Source organism: Bufo gargarizans, chromosome 1, assembly GCF_014858855.1.
Source record: "Bufo gargarizans isolate SCDJY-AF-19 chromosome 1, ASM1485885v1, whole genome shotgun sequence".
In the NCBI taxonomy this organism is placed as follows: Eukaryota; Metazoa; Chordata; class Amphibia; order Anura; family Bufonidae; genus Bufo; species Bufo gargarizans.
The window spans coordinates 331,540,706-331,560,518 of record NC_058080.1 but is presented as its reverse complement, the minus strand read 5'-3'; the positions used below and the strand labels follow the sequence as shown (position 1 = coordinate 331,560,518).

General features: G+C 43.2%; 1 protein-coding gene across 3 annotated transcripts in view; it reads right to left on the bottom strand.

Annotated features, from left to right (window-relative positions):
- LOC122946477 (unconventional myosin-If-like) overlaps positions 1-19,813 on the bottom strand; it is a 1,093,167-nt gene that overhangs the window by 94,062 nt on the left and 979,292 nt on the right. For all 3 annotated transcript variants that reach the window (XM_044306152.1, XM_044306170.1, XM_044306161.1), the window contains 2 exons: positions 10,191-10,265; positions 9,911-10,100 (listed from right to left, as the gene is read on the bottom strand). In XM_044306152.1, the coding sequence (XP_044162087.1) occupies positions 9,911-10,100; positions 10,191-10,265 (265 nt within the window). The remainder of the gene's footprint in view (positions 1-9,910; positions 10,101-10,190; positions 10,266-19,813) is intronic.

Genomic DNA, 19,813 nt, shown 5'->3' with positions numbered 1-19,813 from the left:
CCAAACACACCTCCAGGCTGTGTAAGGGCTATTTGACCATGAAGGAAAGTGATGGGGTGCTGCGCCGGATGACATGGCCTCCACAGTCACCGGACCTGAACCCAATCAAGATGGTATGGGGTGAGCCGGACCGCAGAGTGAAGGCAAAAGGGCAAACAAGTGCTAAGCATCTCTGGGAACTCCTTCAAGACTGTTTGAATACCATTTCAGGTGACTACCTCTTGAAGCTCATCAAGAGAATGCCAAGAGTGTGCAAAGCAGTAATCAAAGCAAAAGGTGGCTACTTTGAAGAACCTAGAATATGACATATTTTCAGTGGTTTCAGAATTTTTTGTTATGTATATAATTCCACATGTGTTAATTCATAGTTTTGATGCCTTCCATGTGAATCTACAATTTTCATAGTCATGAAAATAAAGAAAACTCTTTGAATGAGAAGGTGTGTCCAAACTTTGGGTCTGTACTGTATATCGCCGAGATTTTCACAAAAGATTATATTAGGCCATCTAAGTCTGCGGTGGAAGTAGGTTTATTCTTTGTAAGGATGGATCGCTGAGACCTTGTTTGGATTTCCGTGAATTGAACCGTATTACGGTCCGGGATCCGTCTCCCCTTCCTTTGATCTCCGACCTTTTTGATCAGATTGTTGGAGCCAAGGTGTTCTCCAAGTTGGATTTGAGAGGGGCCTACAATCTGATCAGAATCAAGGAAGGGGATGAGTGGAAAACAGCCTTCAATACGCACGAGGGTCATTTTGAGAATTTGGTTATGCCTTTTGGGTTGACGAACGCACCAGCGGTATTTCAGCGATTCGTCAATTACATTTTCCATCATTTGGTTGGGAGGTTCGTGGTGGTTTACTTGGATGACATTTTAATTTATTCTCCTGATCTAAAGACTCATCAGGATCATGTGAGACAGGTTTTGACGATCCTTCGGGAGAATAAATTATATGCCAAATTGGAGAAATGTGTGTTTTCTGTGCAGTAGCTTCTGTTTTTGGGATATCTGCTTTCTGACTCTGGTTTTCGTATGGACCCCTAAAAGGTGCGGGCGGTTCTGGAATGGGACCGACCAGAGAATCAGAAATCTTTGATGTGGTTTTTGGGGTTTACTAATTATTATAGAAAATGTATTTTGAACTATTCTACCATTGTAAAACCTCTGACTGATATGACTAAGAAGGGCGCCGACGCCTCTGTCTGGTCAGATGAGGCATTGCAGGCCTTTTCGACTATTAAGGAGTGTTTTGCGTCTGCTCCCATTCTAGTGTAGCCCGATGTGTCTCAGCCATTCGTGGTGGAGGTTGATGCATCAGAAGTGGGGGTTGGAGCGGTGCTGTCGCAGGGTTCATCTCCTGGCAAATGGGTCCTGTGTGCTTTTTTTTTCCAAGATGCTCTCGGTTGCCGAGAAGAATTATGATGTAGGAGATAGAGAGTTGCTGGCCATCAAGTTAGCATTTGAGGAATGGCATCACTGGTTGGAGGGGGGGGGGGGGGTCTCACCTCATGACAGTATATACGTATCATAAGAATTTGACTTACCTGCAATCTGCCAAGCGTCTGAACCCTAGATAGGCCAGATGGTCACTGTTTTTTACCAGGTTCAATTTTGTGGTTACTTTCCGCCCGGTGGTTAAAAACGTCAAGGCAGATGCCTTGCCTCACAGTTTTGCTGGGGATGTGATTCAGAGGATCCTGCTCCGATTTTGGCAGATGGGGTGGTGGTCTCCGCTCTGTACCCCAAATTGGAGATGGAGGTGTTGGGAGCCCAGGAGGGGGTTCCTGGTTCTTGTCCCCCAGGGAGGTTGTTTGTTCCTGAAGGACTGAGATACAAGGTATTCAAGGAACATCACGATACTGTCCTTGCTGGACATCCTGGTGGTAAGTCCACCTGTGACCTTGTGTCCCGGAGGTTCTGGTGCCCGGGTTACGTAAGAGCGTTGAGGATTACGTGGCAGCTTGTGAAACCTGTGCACGGTCAAAGGTTGCTCATACTCTTGGCTTGGCATTCAACTTTCATTCTCTTCAGCTTTTCATCTGCAGTCGAATGGGCAGACAGAGCATACTAATCAAAACCTGGAGACCTACTTGAGGTGCTTTGTGGCTGAGAATCAGGAGGACTGGTCCTCATTCTTGTCCCTAGCAGAGTTTGCAGGAATCCACGGGTAAGTTGCCATTTTTTGGCGCATACAGTTTTCATCCTCAGTTTGGTACCTTTTCTGGGACTAGTTCCTCTGGGATGCCAGAGGAGGAGATATTTTTTTCTGCCTTGTCTTCTATCTGGCGGAGGATCCAAGTGAATTTGGAGAAGATGGTTGAGAGATATAAGTGAATGGCTGACAAGAGACGTATGACTTGTCCAGACCTGTGTGTGGGTGATCTTGTGTGGTTGTCCACTAAAAATATTAAACTGAGAGTGCCATCTTGGAATCTGGGTCCAAGATTTATTAGTCCGTACAAAATATCTGCGGTGATCAATCCAGTAGCGTTTCGGCTGGATCTTCCGCAGACTTGGAGGATCCATGATGTGTTCCACAGGTCTTTACTGAAAAAATATGTGAAACCGGTGGAACCATCGCCATTGCCCCCTCCTCCTGTTCTGGTCGATGGAAATTTAGAGTTTGAAATCTCCAGGGTTCTTGACTCTAGAGTTCTTCGGGGTTCCCTTCAGTACCTGGTACACTGGAGGGGATACGGACCTGAGGAAAGGATGTGGGTTCCGGCGCTGGATGTCAGTGCCAGCCGACTGGTGAGGGCTTTTCACAGATCCCACCCAGATAAGGTTGGTCCAGGGTGTCCGGCGGTCACCCGTAGAAGGGGGGGTACTGTCATGCCCTGCTCAGACTATGTGCGGAGGTCTGCCAGATTAGCAGCACGTGTCTAGTTTTTTGTTTTGTTTTGGAGTCGTGCTAGATCCGCCTCTCTTCAGGTGCACTGGGCGGGGTTGTTGGTTAAAATTACTCTCCCTCCCAGTGTTCCGTGCGGTTTATAGCTTCTGTCTGGCTTTGGAAGCAAGGATTGGCTGTTCCTGCTCAGATAAGTTGGTTTCTGATTTTTTGTGGTTTGCTGTCTAGGCGGTTTGAGTGACGTCTGTCCCCTCCAGGTTCTGAGGGAGCAGGCTGCCCCTATTCCCCTTTCACCATCTCAGGGATTCTAGGGTATTTTCAGTCCAGGCACAAGTACACATTATTCCCACCTTCAGGGTCTGAATGTGGGCATAGCAGTATAGGGAGAGCTGTTAGGGATTTGCTAGGAGGTGACCTTATCCCCAGCTTCTCGCCTAGAAACTCGTTGTTTATTTATCTGTATATCTTATATCCTGTCCGCCGTGACACCTTGTTTCTTATTGCAGACCTTGGATACACAAGTTTGATGCAGCCTCTTAATGATTTTTCATCTTTTAGTCCCTTCCACCTTAGAGATAAGGTGGTAGATACCTTTTATGGACTAAACCTGACAATTGTGTGCTCCCCCGCACTGGGCCTATCAGATTATTACATTTAGATTGTATTGTACAGAAGTAAATGGTCATGCCTCAGTTGTCCTCACCCAACCTGCATGGCTAGCAACAATGCCCTGTGGCATATTATTCAGCCAGACTTGACCCGTGGCCAGAGGTGCCCTTTTTCTGTGTCAGAGCTATAGCAGTTGTACAAGCCATGCTTGATAAAAGCTAGAGATAGTCCTGAACCACGAAATGACAGTGCTTGCTCCTCATGATATTACATCTATCCTCATGCAAGTACAACCCCAAAATCTTTTTGACACCCGCCATTTGAGAATGCAGTGTTCCATTTTGTTGCCTGACAATGTTACTGTGCAAAGGTTTAATACTTTGAATCCAGACACCCTGTTGCCTCTGGAGCAAGGGGGAGGGAAGAGTTAGGGCACTTAAACTTTTCTTCCAGATCCAGGCGAAGAGGCTCATGACTGTTTGCAGATGATGTCACGAGAGACAGAGGGATTTGACCATGTGGTGAATCAGCCATTAGATATTCCAGATCATGTGCTCTTTGTGGATGGATCGAGGTATGGCCAGGATGGCAGGTATTACACAGGTTAGGCAGTGGTGACTAAACATGATACTCTAAAAAAGCAGAGTCCTTACCACCACATATATCTGCCCAAGAAGCGTAGCTAAAAGGCTCTAGAGATGACTTGCAGATTTGAAAAGGGAAAAACAGCCAACTTTTACACTGATTGCAGGTATGCCTTTGGGATACCCCATGGAAAGCCAGAGACTTCCTGACTGCTTCAGGTAAACCCATCAAAAATGGGGAAGCGGTGAGGTGTCTTATGGAAGCCATCATGTTGCCAACTCGAGTGGCGGTGATAAAATAAAAAATAAAAACAAAAAGCCATTGTAAAACAGAAGCAGAGGAGGCAAAGGGAAAAGCCAGGGCAGGTCAGGAAGCAAAAATGGCTGCCAATTTGCCTAGGCAGATCCCCGCCTAGGTGGCCACAGCTAAGGTCCCTGAAATAACTCCTCATGTCTCCCTGGAAGTTCTTAAGATCTTACAGAACCAGGCGGGGAAGGAGGAAAGGGACTAGTGGATGTAAAAGGAGGTACTGCAAATTTCTAAGGAAAACTCTGCCTTCCCAGGTCCCTCTAACCCACAATGTCATAGACAACCCATGGAGTGACGCATCAGTCAAAAAAAACGCTTTGTGTGACTTAGTACATAGCACATGATACGCCCCAGGTTTCAGCACTGTAGCAGCCAGATATACTCAAGGATATTTGATTTTTGGTCAGAATAAGGTGGGCAAGGTGGTTAAGGTACCCCAGAAACACACACCTTGCCCCTTGTATTCATTTCAATGCTTTCAGACTACATTCAACTACCTAAGGTGGGCGCGTATGAGTATGTATTGGTGTGTGATTACCTGTTTTCAGAATGGCCAGAAGCATAAGGCCACAGCCTAGACCACAGCAAAGAATATTATGGCCGAAGTTGTATGCAGGTATGGGGTACCTGAGACCATTGAAAGTGACAGAGGTGTTCACTTCACAGGTGAAGTTATGCAGGAGAAGGTTTTGGGTGTAGAACAGGCCTTACATGCTTCGTACCATCCACAAAACTCAACAGGATACTAAAGTTAGAGATTCAAAAAGCTATGGAAGAGACTAGTAAGCCATAGACAAAGTGCCTGCTATTAGCCCTCTTTTCAGTAAGGTATACCCCTAACCGTAAGACAGGCCTTAGTCCCTATAAGGTCCTTTTTGGGTCAGCCTCTAGGACAGAATTGGATTTTCCACAGCAGCTCCAGATGCAACATGGTTGTCTGACAGATTATGTGATCAGTTTGCACAAGGATTTGACTAAAATACATTCTCAAGTTTTTGCTTCACTTCCAGATCTTGATAAAGTACCAGGAACCCACCCACTTGTGTCTGGAGATTGGGTGGTGGAAAAAGACACGTTAGAAAAGTTCTCAAACCCTGTTTTGATGGTCCATTCCAAGTGTTGTTGACCACAAGCATATCAGTGAAGCTCAAACGAAAGCCTAATTGGATCTACGCCAGTCATTGCAAGAAAGTGTTGAGTCTGGAAACTTAAAAGGATGGTGTTTCTTGTTCCCCCTTGTTTGACTGCCGATTCTGACTCAAAGTATATGGATTATAAATGAGAGAAAAAGTTGTGTAAAAGGAAGAACAAAGCTGTAACAGTCCGATACTTCCAGCCCAGTGATCCGTTGATAGTATTGCCCAAAGATTCTCAGTATTAATAGTTTTTATGTTCACAATAATTGAGAAGTTGAAGACTGAAACCCAACTAAGCATCCAGCACTCAAATCACCCCCATATTTTTGGTATTAGGGAAAGGTGAGAATCTGACTTACCATGGTATAAGTCCATTACAAGGGAGCCTATCCAATAGGGATAGGTTGTCTCCAAAGTGGTGAAACAACCAACAGGTATGATGGGACAGATTGTAGAACCTACTTCTATTAGGGACAGCATCTGGCCAATTGAAATGACTTCAAAAGGGGGAACTGTTGAGAATGTCATGATAATAATGTGAAGCCATTACAATATGGCGTTGGCACCTAGATGTTTACACAAGTTAATAATGCACAATGCACAGATTCCAAGTGTTATCTCTTTTCTTGTTTTTGTATTTTAGCCAATGAAACAATGGCATGAGCCTCAGTAGGGGAACACCCTCTCTGATGATTTAAAAACTGCTTAACTTCCTGTAATAAATGAGTTCTGCTTTGATACTTGGTATCAGTGTGGTTCTTCCGTGCACGATAAACTAACAGCTTGTAATTTAGAGCAGTCCATAAGACAGCATACCTTGTGGGCATCCAAAACACATAGAAAAACAGGCATAGAAATTGATGAATGAGACGTGCCTTCTGGCCTGTCCCCTTGCATACCATGCCCACTTTTTTAGACCTGGTGTGAGCGGGGAAAAGTCGCAGATTGTGGCACAACTAATGTTGAGCTGCAATCAGCGCCTGAAATACACCTAATATAGGAGTATGAAAGGTTAATAAATGACCCCCATAATTTTTAGATGCTCGTTGCCCCATGCCACTTTTTACATTTTTTGGGAATATGAAAAAGCATAACACATGTGCCAGCGCAGTGTGTTATTAAACACGCTGTATGTTAATGCTGTCAAACATGTGTTTACTCATAGCTTTGTATGTCAGGGTCGCTCAAACATCATTTACTTTTGCTGTCATTACGCTTGAGGAGGGGGGAGGGAATAAATTCATAAAACGTTTTCCTAAAAATTTTGGGTCCTAGGACAATAGAGGGTGTCATACCATTTTCAAGCCCACTGTAGCAGCTTTGGTTTGATCTGAATCGAAGCCAAATTTTTTAAAAAAATTCTGCAAACCTGAACAGAACCGAATCTCGAGTGGTTTGCTCATCTCTAATTTGCAGAGGTTATTGTACAAGGAACAAGTAAAGAAGCTGTGCCCATCCCTTATTGTAAATGGTGGATCATGTGCTATCTATATCTACTGTAGGTGTTATCTGCAATTATATTTCTGCCTGTGATGATAATGAGATTACTGCTGAAGAATGATCTTTGCAGAGCAAGAAATGGTGTCTATTATTAGTGTTAGTGCCCAGTGTGAAAATAGCAAGATTTTATTTGTTTTCAAATATAGATAGTGATATGGAAAATGTTAAATAACATCACCAACAATTATTTAAAATATGGTGGCGGTTTGACCGTGTGGGCTGGGTGAAGCCTGCCATGCTGAAGGCATAGGTGAGAGAGAAGTTCTCTGCATTGTTAGCAGGTGTTTATTTCTTAAAGGATAACTGTCACACTTAGACCCCAATTTCAATTTTCATATATGTAGTTACTAATTACATTATATTCCATTATCAGCTACTATTAGACTGACTTACCCCATATTTAATAAGATTCAGCCCTTAGCAACCAGTCTGCACAAAACTGCAATCTCACTATTCAGTTAAGATGGCCGCCACTGCCCTCACCCTGAGGCTAATCCCGCCTGTCCTCACTACTCACAATGCATTGAGCTCCTCACATGCACTAGCCAGTAGCAATAGCCCCCCAAAAGTGTCAGTAACCAGAGCCCTCCCCCTAAAGGGTTAATCTCCTGCAGCACAAAGGGGTCCTCTTACCACATGTTGCTTTCATTTATACACTGAGCAGACGGCAGATCTCCCTTCCATGGTCTGCACTGATTCAACTCTACTTCTCCAGCTCTGCTGAGTGAGGGAGCGTCTGCCAAGTGCAGGGAGAAGTGCACACAGCCCAGGCACTGTTATCAGCTGCTGGGGAGGACCTGGCTTTAATCATTTACTTACAGTCCCTGGCTGTCAGTAATGTGACCTTGCACGCTGCGTGCTTCTGCGTCCTCCGTCCTTCAACACATAGACGGACCATGCCTAGCAACCTGATTTTAAGCACAGGTAAAAGTAAGCAGTGCACGGAACAAAACTGTGGAATTAAGGGGTAATTGAATACACAGTGAAAAGTTGAAACCACCAAGGAGATATTAATCACCACAATCCAATACTCCCCCCCCCCCCAAAAAAAATAATAATATGACAGTTATACTTTAATCCCATAAATCTGAGTGTCTGTCATTGCCAACTCCACCATAAGTACACAAATTCCTACTCATAAAAACTTGATTTAATACTTTCCCTGTCAAATGTATGTCAAAAGTCTCATACAGTCTGTCCTTGCTACTGATTGCTCAATTTCAGGCTGTAGCAGATACAAATTAGGCTTATTAGGATTATATATTGCATAATTCCCAATACTTGGTTCTATGTAATCTCCCAATGTATTGTACCTGGATAGTTTTGTATGGATAAATCAGGGTTAACAATCCTTACTGTATCCTTTTAGGAGGCTGGAGATGGAGCAAATTTAGTGTGGAGTCTAGTGTTAGCTGAGGAAGACAGAGAGAGAGGCTGCATGTGCTCATTTCTTGGGCATATATGAGCTCTTCATATCTTACAGTATTTTACAGACTATGGGGCACATTTATTAAGACATATTAAGGCATTTTATTTTTGTTTGCACTCTGTTATTACTCAGTTTAGTGGAAAATTAGAATTTTGGTCCAAATTTTGCTAATAATCATTGCTGTAAAGTTGCATGACGGTTATTAAGTGTAGGTCATATTTTTATACATTGTATGTTTTGTGCTCTCAGAATATGTAGACTTTGGTAACCTAGAAGCTGTTTGCCATATACAGTATATATTTTAACACAGAGCCAAGGCGCAGGTGCAAGAAGACAGGACTAGAGAAGATGTCTAACCCTGTCAATGAGAGAGGCCTGTTATGACTTACTTAATTGGTGCCGAAGGGCTTTGCCATCCCCTTGACGCTCAAATAAAATTTGCATAATTATAAAAAAGGATGATTTCTACACAACTGGGCAATATATAGACACACAGTCAGTTTTTCATAGCCAATTTTCTAACCATTTTTGCAGCCATTTTCTGAACGTCTGTTCATTTTTTAATGGGTGAAAAACGATGAATGCAATTGCCATTTTATTATCGCATCCCTTGCAGTGCCCACAGTTTACAAAATTTCTTCCATAGTTCCACCAGTATTATGAATGCCTCTATTAGTGGCCCCTGGTGTTAATAATGCCCCATTCAGTAGATCCCATGTATTATGAATGCACCCATTAGTTGCCCCCAGGGATACAAATGTCACTATTAGTGACCCCCATATTATTAATGCCTCCATTCAGTTTGTCTTGTGTAAAAATAAAAAAGACTCACCTCATCCAACGCGAAGGGGACACTCACTCCTCACTGAATGTGCAGGACAGGACCTCCATTTCCAGTGTGATAAAATTTTGCACTGACCTGCTGCATTCACTTCACTGATAAAGCAGGACTTGCGATCCATCATCACTCTGGGAGCGCAGGTCCTGTCCTGCACATTCAGCGAGGAGCAAATGTCCACTGCACATTTAAGTGGATGAGGTTTTTATTTTTTATTTTTCCTTTACTCAAGCCAAAGGCTTACTAATGAGCACTCCACAATTCAAGCGCTCATTAGTAATATTACCCAAATCCCAGGCATTTCTATGCAGAAATCCTGGATGGAGATTTTTTTAGGCGTCAAAAAGAGGTAATTTCCAGACACTGCACGACCATCCTGGAATCCAACAGTGGTGGTCATGCTTGTACAGTATAGGAAATGGTGCTTTTTTCTATTGTGTGCAAACATAGCCTCCACTGCAGGACTGCAGGGTGGTCGTAGCCCCTGGATGTGATGGAAAAATGAATCAAGACAGCAAATGAGGCAATATGGACAATCACAATAGATTAGTAAGTGCCTTGTATTAACTTTACTGATAAATGTCATTTGCTGAATTGAAACAACCCCATTAAAGGTGAGTGAAGTTTTGTATATACAGTATATTACATCAACTTACCCAGCTACACCTTGGTCTGGTACATTAAGGAACTCCAAATTGTTGTCAGAGGGAGTACGGCTTTTCATTATGGCAATCTGTCGAGGTATAGCAGCTGTAGGTGGAGCTCTAGTTTGTTTCCTGGCTTGAGTGTAAGTTGGGTTTCTTGTTTTTTCTGCACTGAACTGGGCAGCCCCATTTCTATTAAATCCTTTAAAAACATTTGAAATTCTATTATAACATAGATGCAAGAAAGTAGATAATAGTGAGATAACGTTGTAAATGTTTGTCTAAAAATCACCTGGAGGTGAAGGAGCTGGACGATTTGGAGGTTGTCTGTGTCCACGGTTTTGGAGTCTTTCCTTTCTTGTAGGTTCTAGGCATGAAATCATGTTATGTTAATACGTATTTCATGATAAATTTCTCTTCTTTTTTTGTTTTTACATGTACCCATACTGTACTTTTAAAGCATACTTCCAGTGTTTTTTAATTCTTGTGTTTATCAATTGTGTGTTGTCCTACTCTGTGTGCTACAGATTTTTTTCCTGTCAGTTTTTTATATAGTAGCAGGCCACATCCTGTCAGCCACAAGCTACACATGTCAACAGTTTGCCATTTCATCATGACTTGCCAGAAGATTATCATGCTGGATTTTCTCATAAACCATTAAACCACTGCCATGTAACTATAAGTCATGCATAAAGTTGTACTTCACTGTGGGGGGGGGGGGGGGGGGGGGGGCTTGCCTGGGACTGATAATTGGACCCCAGCTGTAATTGTGGGATCAAAGGAAACTTCATTTATCACCCTAGATGCCTCATCAATAGCAACCACAGGATCTAGGTGATTAGACAGTGGCATGACATGGCTGTATGACTACTGTATTACAATATACCTAGATTGGCTGTCAAAGCATTATCAAAGTAATCAAATGATCAACAAGTAGGACTAAGAAAATATTACATATGTTTAATATCTGTCACGCTCTAGTGTGGGAGGGAAACCCCAACACTGAACATAGGGGGGAAAGGGAAAAGGAAATAAGGCCTGAAAACTAGGACGATGGAGACCTCCTAGTGAAAACCCTAATCAAAGCCCTGACTGACTACCAATATGAACAGACCCCAGAGGTAGGTGAGTTCATACACAGGAATACCTAAAGTTCTATCTAACCCTAAAGGACCCTGGTACTAATGACAGGAATGCGATATCTTGTTCCTCCAAAAGGAAGGATGAACGGGAGTCCCCCTAAGGCCGAATACAAAACAACCAAGAAATGCAACACACAGAAAAGCCAAAATATAAAGGGAAAGGTAACACTTAACTTCCAAGAAGTTATGGCAGCTCCAGCAACTCAGCCAAGATCCAAACACCAGCTATGCACAGGTCCAGCTGACGCTATAAACCGCACAGCATTGTGGGAGAGACAACTATAAATAGGGAAAGTTATATGACCACAATAGCATCACCTGGAGGTTAAGGGTGTGGCCAGTACCAGAAACAACACAGAAGCCTATTGATCCACAAGGCAAACATGTCAAACCAAGCCAACCCAAAAACAATACCAATAACCTCAAAGAAGAGTGGGACACACACATATAAAATATATGTAATTTATTAAGACATGATCACATAACAAACAATATATAAGACATAAGGCACACGTGTACAGGAGGGGGACCTCATGTAAGGAGGTCAGATACAACCTCTCTCCCAAACACCCAACTGGCAGGGAAAAAGATGTCACAGCCCTAGGTATACATCAGCATGAAAATAGTGAGAACTGTAGGTTCACTAAAAGTAGCATGTACTGGTATGTATGTTGCATGCACAGAAAGATAAATGAAAAAATGTACAAATAGCACAAGGCAAACTAGTCCACCCAAAGACCTGGGATGGCAGCATAAGGTATGCACATAGCCATTGAACTGTACAATACAGACAGAGGAAAATGTGCCAAGTGCAGGTGGTAATGGAGATATAAAAAGAAATGTAACAACTAACTGAGCAAAACAACAAAACATGTATTACCCATGATATGCTGGACCCAGAGCGTGTGACCAAAAGCTGCACCTCGACGTACGTTTCATCTGGAGAGGCTGGCGTTGCGCAGTGCACACCTGATTTTGTCCTCTACTTGGTTGTGCAGTGAAGGGATGGCTTGCCTTGAAAAGTAGTGGCGGCTGGGCACGACGTACTGTGGGACAGCCACCGCCATAAGGCCTTTAAAACTATCCGTCTCCACCAGACGGAATGATAGCATTTCAAAAGCAAGTAATCTAGAAATGCTGGCATTCAGGGCTAGGGATCATGGGTGGGTAGGGGGGTACTTCCTCTTCCTCTCCAGCATTTGGGATATGGAGAGCTGAATGCTTCCGTGGGACATTGTGGAGATGCTTGGTGACCCAGGTGTTAGTGTTGCTGGCAGATCCTCTGTTTGTGGGGTGCCAGGTGGCACTGTCACTCCAGAGGTGGATGAAGAGGCCGCGACTCCAGCAGAAGAGGAAGCAGGAGGAGCCAGAGACCTTTCTTGGTTTTTGAGATATCTACTCCACTGCAGCTCGTGGTTTGCACTTAAATGCCTGGTCATGCAGGTTGTGCTCAGGTTGAGAACGTTTATGCGTAATTTCAGGCTCTGATTGCACAGCGTGCAAACCACTCGTGTCTTGTCGTCAGCACATTGTCGGAAGAACTGCCCCGCCAGGGAACTCCTTGGAGCTGGCTCTGGAGCTGGCCATGGTGATTCCATGTGGGGTCGAGGACCTCATCGTCCTCCACATAATCTTCCACCCAGTCTTCACCCCTGACTTCCTTGTCGGTTTGCACACTTTCGAAAGCCCCAGCTGTTGGCACCTGTGTTTCGTCATCATCCGAGACATGCTGCGATGGTCCTCCCATGTACTCCTCTTGAAAAATAAGTGCACTCGATCTCTTCCACTTCTGGGGCAGGGCTAGGAGGAAGGCCCTGGGAAACCCTGCTAACAGAGTCATCAAAAAGCAGAAGAGACTGCTGCATGACTTGGGGCTCAAACTGCTTGGCTGATTTGCAAGGGGGAGAGGTGAAAGACTGATGGACATTGGCTGCATGTGCCAACTGTGGTCTTTCAGCAGGAGACTGGGTGGGAGACAATGTGAAGGAACTGGATCTACTGTCAGCAACCCAATCTACTATCGCCTGTACTTGTTCAGGCCTCACCAGCATTAGGCCCGACCAAATATCGCTGCAGGTTTTGTCACCTACTCGCACTGAGGAAGGGGTTTCACTTGTGTGTGTAGCTGGCACAGATCGACTACGTCATCTCCCTGCAACAGGAGCTCCACCAGCAGCACCACAACCTGGGCCACATCCTCATATTTTTCAAAGTTAGGATCTTGCCTTAAATGGGTGTTAAATTAATAGTAGAATAGAACGACAGTATGTAAAGTGTGTATCTCACACGGTCTAAACCAGTGTAGGCCTAAATTAAATATTTAATTGCCCAAAATGGCTGTATTTCAAATGGCTGTATTTCAAATCCTTGAATCAAACCCCTGTATGTAGAGGGAGTATCTCACAGGGCCTGAACCAGTGTAGGCCTGAAGTAAATATATCTTTGCACAAAATGGCTGTCTTTCAAATGGCTGTATTACTGATTCCTGATTCAAACCCCTATATGTATTGGTGTATCTCACACGGTCTGAACTATTGTAGGCCTGAAATAAATATATCTTTGCACAAAATGGCTGTATTTTAAACGGCTGTATTTCAAATCCCTGATTCAAACCCCTGCATATAGAGGGAGTATCTCACAGGGCCTGAACCAGTGTAGGCCTAAAGTAAATATTTCTTTGCACAAATTGGCTGCATTTAAAATGGCTGTATTTCAAATTCCTGAATCAAACCCCTGTATGTAGAGGGAGTATCTCACACGGTCTGAACCAGTGTAGGCCTGAATTCAATATTTCTTTGAACAAAATGGCTATATTTCAAATGACTGTATTTCAAATCCCTGAATCAAACCCCTTTATGTAGAGGGAGAATCTCACAGGGCCTGATCCAGTGTAGGCCTGAAGTAAATATATCTTTGCCCAAAATTGCTGTATTTCAAATGGCCGTATTTCAAATCCCTGAATCAAACCCCTGTATGTAGAGGGAGTATCTCACAGGGCCTGAACCAGTGTAGGCCTGAAGTAAATATTTATTTGCACAAATTGGCTGTATTTAAAATGGCTGTATTTCAAATTCCTTAATCAAACCCCTGTATGTAGAGGGATTATCTCACACGGTCTGAACCAGTGTAAGCCTGAATTCAATATTTTTTTGCCCAAAATGACTGTATTTAAAATGGCTATATTTCAAATCCCTGAATAAAACCCCTGTATGCAGAGGGGGTATCTCACACGGTCTGAACCAGTGTAGGCCTGAAGTAAATATTTCTTTGCACAAAATGGCTGTATTTCAAATGGCTCTATTTCAAATCCCTGATTCAAACCCCTGTATGTAGAGGGTGTATCTCGCAGGGCCTGAACCAGTGTAGGCCTGAATTCAATATTGGTCTACCAAATGGCGGTATTTAAAATCTCTGAATGTAACCGAAAAGCATTAAGGGTGCATCTCACAATGACATCTGCATCAAAGGCTGCCAACTAAATTTTTTGTGCCCAAACGAGTGTTTAACAACTGAATTTGACAGCAGTATATAAGCATGTAATTTCACACATGTTGATGCTGCAAGGCCTGAAAATAGTGTTTTTTGTTAAAAAAATTTGTGTTTTTTAAACACTAGCTTAAATTGCACACTGACTAATCAAGATGTTGTAGATTGCCAAAATTGTGTTTTTTTTGTTAACAGAAATATGAAAGATTTATATATTAAACTTGAATTTAACACTTGCAGATCTGGAAAATACTGTTTTTTGAAAAAAAAAATTGTGTTTTTAAAACCCCAGAAAATGATGAGTGTACAGTCATGTGAAAAAATTAGGACACCCTTTGAAAGCATGTGGTTTTTTGTAACATTTTTAATAAAAGGTTATTTCATCTCCGTTTCAACAATACAGAGAGATTAAAGTAATCCAACTAAACAAAGAAAACTGAAGAAAAGTCTTTTCAAGATCTTCTGTAAATGTCATTCTACAAAAATGCCTATTCTAACTGAGGAAAAAGATAGGACACCCTTGCCCCTAATAGCGAGTGTTACCTCCTTTGGCTGAAATAACTGCAGTGAGACGGTTCTTGTAGCCATCTACCAGTCTTCGACATCGGTCTGAGGAAATTTTACCCCACTCCTCAATGCAGAACTTTTTCAGCTGTGAGATGTTTGAGGGGTTTCTTGCACGTACAGCCCTTTTCAAGTCACCCCACAGCATCTCAATGGGATTCAAATCTGGACTTTGACTTGGCCATTCCAGGACTCTCCATTTCTTCTTTTTCAGCCAATCTTTGGTTGATTTACTAGTATGTTTTGGGTCATTGTCATGTTGCATGGTCCAGTTCCGCTTCAGCTTTAATTTTCTAACTGATGGTCTCACATGTTCTTCAAGCACCTTCTGATACACAGTAGAATTCATCGTGGATTCTATGATGGTGAGCTGACCAGGTCCTGCTGCAGCAAAGCAGCCCCAAACCATGACACTTCCACCTCCATGCTTCACAGTTGGTATGAGGTTCTTTTCTTGGAATGCTGTGTTTGGTTTACGCCAAACATGTCCTCTGTTGTTGTGTCCAAATAATTCAATTTTGGACTCATCTGTCCAAAGAACATTATTCCAGAAGTCCTGGTCTTTGTCAACTTTATCTCTGGCAAATGTCAGTCTGGCCTCGATGTTTCTCTTGGAAAGCAAAGGTTTCCTCCTTGCACACCTCCCATGCAAGTTAAACTTGTACAGTCTCTTTCTGATTGTAGAGGCATGTACTTCTACATCAACAGTAGCCAGAGCCTGCTGTAGTTCTCGAGATGACACTTTAGGGTTTTTGGAGACCTCTTTTAGCATCTTGCGGTCTGCTCTTGGGGTGAACTTGCTGGGGCGACCAGTCCTGGGCATGTTGGCAGTTGTTTTGAAAGCCCTCCACTTGTAGACTATCTTCCGGGCAGTGGAATGGCTGATTTCAAAATCTTTTGAGATCTTTTTAAATCCCTTCCCAGACTCATAGGCTGCTACAATCTTTTTTCTGAAGTCCTCTGACAGCTCTTTTGCTCTCACCATGGTGCTCACTCTCACTTCAACAGTCAGGAGCACACCAAACTAAATGTCTGAGGTTTAAATAGGGCAAGCCTCATTCAACATGCAGAGTAACGATCTACTAATTATGTGCACCTGGTGTGATATACCTGTGTGAGATCTGAGCCAATTTAAGAGGGAATACATGTGAGGGTGTCCTATCTTTTTCCTCAGTTAGAATAGGCATTTTTGTAGAATGACATTTACAGAAGATCTTGAAAAGACTTTTCTTCAGTTTTCTTTGTTTAGTTGGATTACTTTAATCTCTCTGTATTGTTGAAACGGAGATGAAATAACCTTTTATTAAAAATGTTACAAAAAACCACATGCTTTCAAAGGGTGTCCTAATTTTTTCACATGACTGTATTTCTACTTTAAATTGCACACTGACTAATCCAGATGTTGTAGATTGCCCAAAAAGTCTTTTTTTGGTAACAGAATATGAAAGCTGTATATATTAAACTTGAATTTAACACTTGCAGATCTGAAAAATACTGTTTTTTGAAAAATAAAGTGTGTTTTTCAAACCCCAGAAAATGATGGGTGTATTTCTAGCTTAAATTGCACACTGACTAATACAGATGTTGTAGATTGGCCAAAAAGTCATTTTTTGGGTTACAGAATATGAAAGCTGTATAAATTAAACTTGAATTTAAAACTTTTAGATCTGGAAAATACAGATTTGTGAAAAAAATGGTGTGTTTTTAAAACCCCAGAAATGATGGGTGTATTTCTACCTAAAATTGCACACTGACTAATCCAGATGTTGTAGTTTGCCCCCCAAAAATAGTGATTTGCAATGTCCCAAAAGCTCAGATGCAGTGCTGGCATAAAATGGCCACCGCTGCCACCCACCTAACAGAATTATAAAAGTTTTTTGTTTTTTTTGGTCAATGGCCTCAGGGCAGGGTAAAACGATAGTGCCCTGCACCCACACAACTATTTCTAGGTAGATCGCTGAGTTAAATTCTCTCCTATTCTCTCCCTGAAATCACAAGTCCAGCAACATCCTCTCCCTACACTTGAAACAGCAGAGTGACATGCAGGGCTACGTGACTCAAGCTTACATAGAACCTGGGTCACATACTGCTCTGGCCAACCACAGCCATGCCATTAGTAGGCATGGCTTTGATGGCCTCTTGGGGCAAGTAGTATGACGCTTGTTGATTGGCTGCTGTCGGGCGTCCAATACGTGGTGGAGACTGGGATCGTGTGCTACTGCAGCGAGAATCCCGCTAGATTTACACACTACGCACGGTCTCACCCACGGGCCTGAATGAGCAGCTTAAAGGGAACCTGGCATGTGGATATTTCATTATAATCTAACTAATTATATACAATCATTAACTACTAAAAAGTACCTTAGATGTATTCACTTACTGATGTGACAGATGGTTACCTAATAATATATACACAAAGATGCCACATGCTAATGAGCTGATTCGAGTCCGGCATGATGTCATTGAGTCCAGCGTATATTTAATTCAGAGCTATAGCCACTCCCCTGCCCACCTGCTGCTGATTCCTATGGAAACAAACTGTCATTCAGCAGCAGGTAGGCGGGGAGAGTCAGGAGCTCATGAATATTCAGGACTCATCATTACCAGCTGGAGCTTTTCAATACAAGATGTTGGCAGATTGACTGGGTCAATTAAAGAAAGTGACCCAGCATTAGGACAACATAAAACTGGTGACAGGTTCCCTTTAATTTCTGCTGCTTCATCTAGGTAGCCTGTGCCCATGTGTATATCTCATAATCCTGTCTGTTTGTCTGTCGGTATCATCCTTAGTCTATTAATATGTATATTTATCCATACTATTGCTCTGTCTTTTGCCCTCTTCTTTCCTCTCTCCATTCCCCATCCCCTCTCCTCCTTTTGGACGTTGTTCCATTTTGCTATCCCTTTTCCTTTTCACATGTGTCCATGTACGGTCAACATATTCATGGCACTATTACTATTCTTTTTGCCATTAATGCCATCTACCTCGTTAGGCGCAGCTGCATATCAGGAGCTGCGCTATAAGACAGTGTCCGGGAATAGCATCCCGGTTGCCTGGCAACTGTTGCGTCATCTCGCGCGAACAAATGAGATCGGACGCGGTTACATCACCTTACTCACGAGCGTCCGCCCAGTGACCTCCCCCTTTTGTAATGCGATCCGCTCCCTTGCGCATGCGCAGGCGTGAACCGCATCATCTGGGTAAGGTAGGAGTGTCCTAGCCAAGCCTCGTTTTGAGGCCGGCTCTTTCTTGAAAAGTTGGCGGTTTCTTGCGTTACCTTAGGCTACATCAGCCCATGCGCCAAGAGTTTGTTAGGAGAAGGGCTCAGCATCAGGAGTCCCCCCACCTTTCTACTGTCAGTCTGTCCACTCGCATTCATATCAGGATCGTGGACATACTTTGCCTCTGTGCAGGGCATACGTCTGATATCCTTGTCAGTGTACCCTGTACAGATTATTAGCCCAAGCTCCCGTGTTTCCCCTGATGAGCTTTATACTCATCCTTTCAGTGAAACATGTGTGTAGGGATTAGGCAGGAGAGGGCTTCCTAGGGCACACAAATTCCAGGGTTAGGTTCCTGCTTGTGACTAATCACAGGGATCCGTGAGTAGGTCACTTAGGCCATTGTAGGTCCCTAGGGTAATACTAGGGCCAGCTAGCCTAGCATCCTTAACCCTGTTTTTTACAACTGCCTTCAGCGACGGTGTATTCACATCCTTTAACACCGGTGAGGCATCCGTTGTATCAAGGAGCATCTCATCAGACCGGTAGGACCACCTGGTTATCTTTTTTGGTGCTGCCGAGCACCTCTTGTTCTCTTAAAGGGCTTCTGTCACCCCACTAAACTTTTTTTTTTTTGTGTACTTATAATCCCTATCCTGCGATATTGCTATACCTTATGTGCTATTAATAATTTTTGTTCAGTAGATTTTGCAAAAAACATACTTTTATGATATGCTAATTACCTTTCTACCAGCAAGTAGGGTGTCTACTTGCTGGTAGCACCCGCAGAAAACCGCCCCCTCCTCCGGCCGGCCTGCCGGCCGGCCTTGTCGGCATTTAAAAAATCGCTCGCCTGTGTTGATTTGGCGCAGGCGCTCTGAGATAAGGAGGCTCGCCTCCTCAGCACTCCCTCAGTGCGCCTGCACCGATGACGTCACCGAAAGAGAAGACGTCATCAGCGCAGGCGCACTGAGGGAGTGCTGAGAAGGCGAGCCTCCTTATCTCAGAGCGCCTGCGCCGAATCAACACAGGCACGCGATTTTTGAAATGCTGACAGGGCCAGCCGGAGGAGGAGATTGCGGCTGGCCCTGTCAATCAACAAGAGGAGGGGGCAGTTTTCTGTGGCTGCTACCAGCAAGTAGACACCCTACTTGCTGGTAGAAAGGTAATTAGCATATCATAAAAGTATGTTTTTTGCAAAATCTACTGAACGCAAATTATTAATAACATAAGGTATAGCAATATCGCATGATAGGGATTATAAGTACACACAAAAAAAAAAAATCTGTTTAATGGGGTGACAGAATCCCTTTAATGTGTTCTGGTTATTGTGTACCATTATTACCTTTGTGGTGAATCTCCGCATTGCTTTCTTTTTTTGTATTTCTTTATTGTTATCCAATTATCGTGGGGCCAATTTTCTATGCTTATTGTATTAAAAGTTACGTTTTAATAACTGATCACTTACTCTAAATTTCTGTTTGACTCAGGTGGTCTCTAA